We start from the raw sequence: 10,223 nt of genomic DNA, 5'->3' as shown, positions 1-10,223 counted from the left end.
AGAGCCTAGAGAAAGAGAATGAGAGAGAAGTACCTGAAAGTCTGGGTAGGAGGAAAGCTGAGATCTGAAGATTTATCAGGAACATCTCCCGGTGAGCAAGCTAATAGATTAGCTGGTCAGTCAAATCAGACAGGGTAAGAGGAGTGGTCTCACCACAGCCACTCCAGCCAATACAAGATGTGGCAGCTCCACTTCCCAGACACGGATGGAGCAGCAGGCTGTTAACATTCCCACAATCTCTACCCCGAGGCTCACTGGCAAAGGCCAGTGCCAAGTGCATTAGTGGCTGCCTGGTCTTTGCCTTTCAGGTCAACATTCCATTGGCACCACAAGCCTTTCTAGACACCTGTCACTGACCACCCATGAGGCACTCCTTGGCAGGGGTCATCAGCAAACAACTGCAGGGTCTCCCTGGGGTGTCATTCTGTAGCTAATTGGAAAAAACTGAAGAGACTGTCCTTGAGGAAGCAAAGCCTTCCCTCACACAGTGTTAGAAACCATATCACCAGGGCAGGCTTGGCATTGTGGAGCAAGCAGCCTGGACAGCTGCCAGGTCAGCTATGCTATACAGGCAAGGGAGATGCAAAACACTGTGGTTACAGATTTAAAAAAAAAAAAAAAAAAAGGGAAAAAGAAAAGGCTGCTTTACTTTAAACTTGGCGCACTCCCACACTGAGCCTAGCACATGCCCAGAAGAGGCATCATGTTAGTTGGACTTGGCTTGTCTGTATAGATCAGGCACTTCAGTGGGGCTTTTTTGGTATTTTTATCTAAGGCTGATTGCCAAAAAGCTCCAATCTATACAGACACTGCGGAGCTGGGTTGAATGAATGCGCTACTTCTTCAGGTAAAGAATTTTATTTTTTTTCTTAACATCTGCAAGGAGCTCATGTGAACCTGCTCCACTTAGGTAGTGGGGCAAGGCAATTACCTCCTCAGAGGCTTCATGTATGTCCAAGGTCTCATCTATGCTGCGGGTCTCCTCTGCTCTAGCCAGAGAACCTTTGCTTTTCTTGGATTCTGGCTCCCCAGGGTCCTTCCCCTGTGCAGGACAGACAAAGGAGGGAGAAATACACTTACCATAAGAACCATACTTGTCTCCCCTATCTGCATCCTCCCATTTCTCCTAATCCATTTACCACTGTCACAGTTTTAACCCCAAGGTGCTTCTGGGGAACCTCTAAGGTGAAAGTAAAGGTGCACCTACACATTGGCCTGAAATTGGATCAGCATTGATTTAAAGAAAATTGACTGTATTGGAAATTGGGCTGATATAGCCAATAAATGCTCATGCATGTGCACAGCTGCAGTGCAGCACGCAGGCAGCTAGGAGCACAGCCCAGCAGTTTGGAGAGCTGTGTACAGCTGGTAAGTCTGTTGTGGTGAAAGAGGAGGGGGAAGGGAAGGGGTGCTGGGGGGCAGATCAAAACCCCCCACGATGAGGGAGGGAGTGGCGCTGCAGCAGGCACTGTCCAACCAGGGTAGGGTGGGGGACGGAACCACGGCTCATCCGGGGGATGTGGAGAGGGGAGACGGCAGCTCCCACTGCTGCACACACCTCAGGAGGGTACTGGGGGTGGGGAGGGTCGCAGCCTGGCCCAGCCTCCAACGGGAAGAGCCCAGCATAGCCCCAGCCCCAGCCTGCAGCTGCAGCTTGCTCTGCCCCGTGCAAATCCGGGGGGCACAAGCCCGCCCCCCCCTCAGGGTGCGTACAGCAGCAGGAACTGCCCCCCTCTTCATCCCACACCCCGTCCCACCTGGGCAGCACCTGCCCCAGTCCCAGCCCCACTCCCTCCCTCACCACAGGGGGTATTGATCTGCCCTCCCATGCCCCTTCCCTCCCCCCTCCCCTTCCACCATAACAGACAAGTGCAGAGACCATGAGTGACACCAGTACTGCACTTCCCCAACTCAAGCCTGTGCTGCCAAGATCACAGGAGGGCACAAAGAGTTCATAAAACCATAGAAAATTAGGGTTGGAAGGGACCTCAGGAGGTCATCTAGTCCAATCCTCTTCTCAAAACAGGACCATCCCCAACTAGATCATTCCAGCCAGGTCTTTGTCCAGCCAAGCCTTTAAAAACCTCCAAAAATGGAGATTCCACAGCCTTTCTAGATAACTTCTTCCAGTGCTTCACCACCCTCCCAGTAAGAAAGTTTTTCCTAACATCCAGCCTAAACTTCTCTTGCTGCAACTTGAAACCATTTTTCCTTGTTCTGTCATCTGGCACCACTGAGAACAGTCTAGCTCCATCCTCTTTGGAATCACCCTTCAGGTAGATAAAGGCTGCTATCAAAACTCCTCTGTCTTCTCTTCTCCAAACTAAATAAACCCAGTTCCCTCAGCCTCTCCTCATAAATAATGCCCCAGTCCCCGAACCATTTTTGTTGCTCTCTATTAGACTCTCCCCAACATGTTCAGTCTTTCTATAGTGGGGGCCCAAAAATGGACACATTACTCCAGATGTGGCCTCACTAATGCAGACTAGAGTGGAATAATCACTTCCCTCAATCTGCTGGCAACACTCCTACCAGTATGCTGTTAGCCTTATGGGCAACCAGAACACACTACTAATTCATATCCAGTTTGCTGTCCACTGTAACCCTCAACTCCTTTTCTGCAGAGGGTTGGAACCCATTGTCATCATAAGCCACAGTCAGGAAGGGAAGAGAAGAGGGTTCATTTTGTTCTCACTTTGCTGGCCTCAAGTTTAATCGAGGAGCAGCGCTGGCATGCACTCAATGCAAGAAAGCAGCTTTTGACAGTCCATCCCTTCCACTTACCTGAACCTGAAATGAGAACTATCCTGAGCTTCCTGCGCCCACAGATGCAGCAGATTTACAAAGGGCAACATAAGAGCTGAAAGTGGTACTGCATGGCAGGTCTGTAACAACACCACCACCAAAGCCAAGCACAACTCTGTTCCAGGCTAACAGCATCCACAAGGCAACCCAGGCCAGCTATGCCCTGGTTCAGTCTATTCCCAGGGCAAGTGGCCCCACAGCCTGGGTCACTACAAAGAGGATGAATTCCTTCCTTACCTCCTGCAAGTAGGTGATGTCCCATACCCTCAATTCACTGTCTGCAGCCCCAGTGATCAGACGCTTCTCTTCTGACACCAAAACCAGGCCCCACACCTGCCAAAGTGAACACATTGAGGAGCTCCTTCAGGTCTACTTACATGTGTCCAATCACTAGAGTGCCCACAGGCCTCTGCACATTAGTGCAGTTGGACTTATGACACGCTTCCAAGTTCAAGGAGCCGCAGTATCCCCATTTCACCAAGGGGGAAAACAGGCTCAGGAAGACTAAGGCCTAAAATGAGGAACCCATAAAAGAGCTCAAGTCCCTTCTAAGCAGGGCACTACAGAAGGACACTTGTTTTGGAAACATCATCCCTAGTATGTGCCATACAAGATCCCCTCAAATCCAAGGTCTCTCCCCATCTTGCTCCACAGCCAACAAGCACAAATATTTCACATACTAAGCAGTGCAACCATACACTGCAAACCTGCACTGTGGTCAGAAGCAACCACGTGCCTTCTGAACTCCCCTCCCCACATTTCTATGCCTCGGTTACCTCAGTACGATGTCCAACCAATGTTCTGAAGCAGTGCTGGGTATCCAGGTCCCACCATTTCACCAGGGTGTCTTTACCACTGAAACAAAAAACCAACCCCAAATGACACCACCCAGACACAAGTCGACATCCCCAGAGTCCAGCCAATAATCACACACTCAAGCAATGTGCAAAGCCAGGTGTAATGAGTGCAAGGCCAGACTTCCTCGTATGAAGGTGAAATTGAGAGTCATAGGCCAAGCAAGATCAGAATGAGAGATCACAAACACAGGCACTACAGAGGCACTGCAAATTCATTAGGAGGCATTTTTTTTCCTTAGGACAGATACTCAAACTTCCAGCATGGTGCTGCAGAGGAAACACTTGGCTTTATTTAAAGATAAGGATGACATGCCCAGCATGCTGGCCAAATTCCAAAGGTACATCTCTCCAAATTTGCCCTGCATTTTCACACCAATCAACCCTACCCTATCAAATGATGGAACCACAGCATGCAAATTAGCTATGGTGAAAGAACAGCAATTGTTTGAGCAATTTCCAGTGTCCTAATGGCCCGAAATAAGAGCAACCTCAACTGCTGACATGGTATCTCTGGGAAACTCATAACTAAAGACAAGAACCAATAATAACTTCTCTTAATTGCAACCTAATTTCACCCAGAAACCTTTAAATATACACGTAAAATTTTAAATTATTACAGTACAATTTTAGTTAAATTACTCAGTAGGGAGATCTGATTGCAAATGCTAATTTTCCTAAAGGACTCGTTTTTAAATTAATATCTTCACAAACTAATAGTTAAGTGCTCTTGTAAAGTATCAGAATAAATGCTGAGAACTTAATAGGACAGGCTGCTATTTTCATAATAAGGAAGCCACTCCACCTCCCCCAAAAAACCCCACACGCTTTAAATAAGGCAAAACCAGCATCGCTATAAATATGTGGCAACCTACTTATTCATTTAACATTATAAAAAAAAGTAGCATAACTAAGGATGAGTGGCATAAATGCAAGTTTGGGTACAACCATGTTAAATACAGTATTTGACAGACTAAACATTTCTCAGAATGGCAATTTTAAGTTGACTATCCTTCAACTGATATTTCCCAACTAAAAAGATATCCATTAAACATGCTGATCTCAAGATTACACAGTATTTTTTTAAAAGTTTGTAGTGTCAGAGTCCAAGTGGTACAGTAAAAGGTCATTTAACAGAGGTGTAAGAAGGTACAGCTCCACACCTGAGGGAAAGCCAGCATACAGGATAGTGCCATCTGCTGTACTGCAGTGACAAGTCAACCATGGTACAGACTATTCTTGTGCCTCCCCTCAGCCCCCAAAGGCAATGTCTGGGACTGCTGCTCCAGTTGCCCCACCCCACCAGTTATGCTACTGACATTTAATATGGCATCAGATTGTGTTATATCAGCAGGGTCAGATTTATAATTTTGTAGCTGTTCGCTTCTTTGTCTCACATGCCTGGGTTTTATAAAGTATGAGAAAGACAAGCAACACCTAGACTGGTGTCTAAACTTGACCATGTCAACCCAGTTCAGCACACCCAGCAGCACCATTTACCTGGAAACCAGCAAGTTCTTCTCTCTCAAAAAGAGCACCTGTGTGACAGCATCCTTGTGTCCCTTCAGCCGGTACAAGCCACTCTCATTGATGATGTCCCACACAATGACATCTGTATCCTGAAAGGGAAGGCACATCACCAAGGGAATGACCTCTGCCTCAAAGAATCTACTGGTCTCAGGTAAAGCACCTCAGCATTGACATGAAATACCCGCTGCTGTAAGAAGCCTAGCAGGCTTCTTCCACCCTCAAGAGCTGTACAAGGAACCCCCATCCTCCCTCCAACTCCTGCCCTACTATTCCAGCTGCGGGCTCCCTTCACAGCCCTGCCAGTGCACCCTAATCCTGACCCTTGCTACTCTATTCCAAAGAAATCCCACAAAACCATTCACATATTTCTCACCCAAACCCTGGATTACCTGGTAATATTATGCCTCCAGCCATTCCCCCATAGTTAGGGTCTACAATGATCTCCAAAGACCATCTACTCCTTCTCAATTTACAAAAGGGCTGACCTCCAGAGTTGACTTTCCCCAACCAAATCTCACCTTTGAGCCTGATACCAGCCTGCCTCCCAGCTGATCATACTTCAGAGCAGTAACAGAAGCCTTGTGTCCATTGAAAGTGACAATTGCTTCACCATTCAAGAGGCTAAAAACACGGACTGCTCCATCTTCATATCCAACGGCCAAGTGCAGCCCATCTGGGGATGGGCAGAGAGAAGTGACCTCCTGTTTGAGGCCCTGAAGGATGAGAACCTATCATTTTAAGAAGAGAAGATGTCTGCAATATGATGTGACATATCAGATCCAGGCACTCACAGGGAATAGAAGAGTGTACTGTGCATCTACCTCACCAACCCGGAGGACATCCAGAGCGTTAGACACTATTTTCTCACACCTCTTTGCTCTAGTAAGTTTTGTATCATTGCACCATTTAAGAAGGGGTAGACTGAGACAAGAAGGAAAATTATTCCCCCCAGCCACATGGGAAATGATGACTAGATCCCAAAAGTCTGAATTACCAGTCCTGTGTAACAGCCAGACTGCTGTTCCCTGCTTACCAGTAGCAGAGGCCTGCTAACCCTGTGCTATGAAACCATACAATTTCCTCACATCCCATGTCTTTCTCTTAGGTGTACGACAAAGCTTTCCCACAGAACACAAAGGGGTCCAGAACTCTAAAGCCATTTTCAAAACAGCTTGTTAGCAACCAGCATCTTGCCAACCACTGGCGCAACGCCCTAGCCATTCTGCATTGAACACTAGCTCTTATGATCCCAGACTCTGTTTAGTAAGGGAACAGTGTGTCAGGTTACTCTCCACTGTAGCCACAGAAATTTAACTTTCATTTGGCAACCAGCGACGTTGGACAGCATCCTTTCCATTCTCAGCTTGTGTAAAGGACAACTCTTCTGACAGCACAACACCCTTACCCATGCCCTTGTATAGCGGGTGTCTGTAATACCTGAACACAGGCACCCAGGCCTCCAGGAACAAGGAAATCCTATTCAGACATCTGGACAATAATGCTCTTCCCCAACTAAATCAGTGACTCAAGACCAAACTTAGAGTAAAGAGCTTCGCCTAAAAAATGCCACTGAGGCACATACTTGTATCCTGTACTGGTGCCAGGGGCGGCCAAATTTAGCCTAAAGCCTGAACGAGCAAACAAAGAAAGAGGCAAGTCATCCACATAACGGAGGGACGCCCACGGGTGCTCCAAGCAGCTGGATCGCTCCAGCTCTAAACTGCCTGAAGACACGGGACCCTTATAGGAAGTCTACTCTTCCCTGTTGCACGTCACGTCAGGTCTCTCGTGCCACCGCCCGTTGTGGGCCGGGGGCGCAGGAGGGATACCCCGCCCGCGCTGCGAGCCCGAGGACACCGGGCGCTGCAGAGGCAGTTCAAGCCGGCGCCCCCGGGGCTCTGTTCTCGCCCCTACGGGTGTCCCAGAGAAAGACGTGCTCGCACGCCGGCACCGCCACATAGCGGCCGCTCTCGCCGCGCAGAGGCACATACGCCACGTTGCCCTTGGGACTGGCGATGAGGCCGAACACCGCGGCGGCCCCATAGCGCAGGTACTGCCTCGTGAGTCCCATAGCGCGCCCACTCCCCGAGTCCTCCGCCTCCCCACGAGACCGGAACCAGCACACCGCGAAGGACCCGCGTGGGCGGAAGTGAGGTACAAAACCCGCCCCCCGAGTGCTGGCGGGCCACGGGATTGGCAGGGGCTGATCCCGGAAGTGGAAGTGGAAGGGCGGGGCCGGGAATTTCCCCAGTTGCTTTGCGAGTGAATGTCTCTGGGTCGCCCTGAGGTGGTATCGAGTCGCCGGGCGGGAGGAGCGTGGTCCGCACGTGAGTGAGCGGGGCTGGGGCGCGGCGTTCCGGCACCCCCTCAGCCCAGGTGGCCGCGCCCCCGAGCGGGGCGGGAGGGGCTTGTTCCGGCGTTCTCCCGGGTGCCTGCCGTTGCGCTCGGCTGCCCCTGGGGTGGTGCCGGCTCGCGCAGCGCTGCTGACGCCCTCTGTGCAGCAGCTAAGCGGCAGCGTCTGTTACCACTTGCGGTTGCGCCTCTGACTTGCCTTTCCTGTGCCAGAGCAGCGGGTGTCGGCGCTGGCCATAAAAAAAAAACCAAAAACGTTATGGCATAAGGGCGTGGCATCAGGTGCCGCCTGGCTCTGCCCGTAGGGAACTGGATGCTCCAGCTGCCTTTCCTAGAGAGCTCGTGGGTGCCGTAGGGCGGGTTGCTTACACTGATCGCTTTGAATATGGCTACTTGCAGTTCTCTTTGTTTCCTGCCTGCCCAGCTTGAGATCCTGGGGTCTAAATTGTACAAAGACAAAGTATTTGCAGCTGCAGCTAAAACCTGGGCCTCAAATATACAACGATTTGTGTAAATACTATGCATTCAGAAAAAATGGGCCAGAGGCATCTCGGGTTGGGCACACATGACTGTTGGATAGTTGTAACTAGTCTTTCTGTTCCTTGGTTTCATATCTGTAAATGAGGATGACGATACAGCAGCCTCAGTCAGAGGTTCAGTGAGGCTTAGGGTTTGTGAGAAGAACAACATGTGCCCCCGAAGGCTGGGGGGGCATGGCGATTGCCCGCAGGGGGCGGCGGCAAACGCAGTGCTCCTGCAGGCAGCTGCAGCAGTGTCACCGGGGTGGGGGGAGCGGTGAGTGCCAGCTGGCAGTTGGCAACTGCCCACATAGGCCAGCGGCAGCAGCAAGTGGGGGGTGGCAAATGGCAACTGCCTGCAGGCGCTGCCAGCAGTATCGGTGGCATTTCTCTCAGGGTGTGCACCTCCAGTCTTGGGGGGGCGTGCACCCCCAATGGCTTGTGAAGCACTCAAACTAGAGGTGAGCACCATAAAATATTTAAGTATCTATTTTGTCTTCAGAGTAGGTTTGACTACTGTGGAAATTTGACAAAAGATTACAAATATAAACAATGAGGCGAAAACAGTATTGAGTAGCTGACTGGTCAGCGAACACCTTTTGTCTTCATCACTGAATGATTAAAATATTATATAGGAATTAGTTTGTCATCATGTAACTAAACCAGTGTTGCAAAGCACAGGTACAAGGAGCTGACTTAATATTGCATGGGCGAACTTGGTTCTTATGCTTGATTTTAGAACTATAATATGCCTTCGTCACAGGGACTTTCCTGTGTGTGTAATCCTGGATAGTTCATATTCTCCCGTCCTTACTAGTCTCTGAGCATGGTCCAGAAGTGTATACATTTATATCGCCAGTATTTTCCCTATAAAGTTCTTTCTCTTTGCCTCTCTTCTGGGGAAGAATTGCGTACAGAAGTTAGCCTTTTTTGGTCCACTTTGCTTTGGGGCTATCTTTCTGTGTATGGTGCTATATAAGGATCAGAGAAGACAAGGTTGAAGAAGTATGGCCTGCACTTTGAGTAGAAAGTGGCAAAGTTTGAGTTGGACTTCAGTTGCTGAGCATGTCCCATGGTTTGTAGCTGAGCCCACAAGAAACATCACCTGCACAAACTAGTTTTCCTTTATGATAGTGTTCCCCCAATCTAAGCTTCTGACCCCATGTGGAATTCAGTTGGAAAAGCTGGGGACACATCAGAAGGGGGCTTGTGAGCCTGAAAAGCCCAGAAACCATTGCCTTGTGACAATGCCATAGTGCCTGAAAACCAGTTATCAGCCAGAGTTTTCATCCCAGTGGTTTTTGTATGTGCTGGGATTAGATGAGGACCACAACTTTGAACTTGACTCTGTTCTGCTTGTTGTGTTTACAGTAGCCCATATGGCTGAAGGAATATACTGTACTTATCTATACCAGTTGAGAGCTGAGGTATTTTTCTGGTGCTGTTCCTTGTACCAGCCAATAGAGAATTGAAGTCTTGTAGGCCAGACAGGAGGTGACAAAGGCGTGTATAACTAATTCAGGTCATAGTTTTGTTCACTAGAAGACTATCCCATCCTGACAGAAAAGTTTGCTTGTTGCTGTGGCTTCCCAAAAGCAGTGTGTCGGTGAGGAATCCTGCTCTGCTAAATACAGCAGAGTGAAGCTATAGAAGTGGTATGTGATAGCATAATCTAAGTAGTACTGCTTACAACAGCAGGAAGATTCAGTGGTATAGTCCTTAACAAGTGATAGCAGCCAGAATACAGCGATATTGGGTACTTAACTAAATTTGCTAGAACAGCCTTCTAGAAAGAGATTGGTCAGTGTGTGTCTCTGTATTTTATTGACTGGCAGTCCACTGAGTAGTGTTGAATTTTGCAAAAAAGTGAGCAAATTCAATTTTTAGAAAGTGGGGGATATGTTGTGTAAAGTGCTACGGGTCTGAGTCTATGAAATGTTCAGCACCTTTTTATTTTTAATTGATTTCAGCAGTTCTTCATTTAGAGTGGAGGGTGCTCAGCATCTCACAGGATTGGATCCTGCAGCATTAAGGTAATTAAAAATTGGTGTATACATATTTATATAATTTCCTACTTTATTTAAAGTGGGGTTCTGGCATCCTACAAAGGGTTAATGTGTGGCCCCCCCCCCCCCCCCCCCGGTTCCCCCCCCCTCCCCCCCCA

The 10,223-nt window shown here is 48.9% G+C and overlaps 2 protein-coding genes across 3 annotated transcripts in view; one reads left to right on the top strand and one right to left on the bottom strand.

Annotated features, from left to right (window-relative positions):
* Window positions 1-7,336, bottom strand: part of WDR3 (WD repeat domain 3) — a 30,073-nt gene extending 22,737 nt beyond the window's left edge. Inside the window, exons 1-6 of the mRNA XM_014525986.2 lie at window positions 7,091-7,336; window positions 5,708-5,918; window positions 5,160-5,278; window positions 3,582-3,660; window positions 3,043-3,138; window positions 932-1,042 (exon numbers count right to left, since the gene is read on the bottom strand). Coding sequence (XP_014381472.1) covers window positions 932-1,042; window positions 3,043-3,138; window positions 3,582-3,660; window positions 5,160-5,278; window positions 5,708-5,918; window positions 7,091-7,260 — 786 coding nt within the window. The 5' untranslated portion in view covers window positions 7,261-7,336. The remainder of the gene's footprint in view (window positions 1-931; window positions 1,043-3,042; window positions 3,139-3,581; window positions 3,661-5,159; window positions 5,279-5,707; window positions 5,919-7,090) is intronic.
* Window positions 7,337-7,406: 70 nt separating this feature from the next.
* GDAP2 (ganglioside induced differentiation associated protein 2) overlaps window positions 7,407-10,223 on the top strand; it is a 62,415-nt gene continuing 59,598 nt past the window's right edge. Inside the window, exons 1-2 of one of the 2 annotated variants that reach the window (XM_006036201.3) lie at window positions 7,407-7,516; window positions 10,033-10,092. The gene's annotated coding sequence lies outside the window, so the exon portion shown is untranslated. Of the gene's footprint in view, window positions 7,517-10,029; window positions 10,093-10,223 lie in introns of both variants that reach the window. The other variant, XM_006036200.3, reaches the window with a different exon arrangement.

This window comes from Alligator sinensis, unplaced genomic scaffold (assembly GCF_000455745.1).
Source record: "Alligator sinensis unplaced genomic scaffold, ASM45574v1 scaffold101_1, whole genome shotgun sequence".
Taxonomy (NCBI): Eukaryota; Metazoa; Chordata; order Crocodylia; family Alligatoridae; genus Alligator; species Alligator sinensis.
The sequence above is the reverse complement of the archived record's forward strand: the minus strand, read 5'-3'. Positions and strand labels throughout refer to the sequence as shown.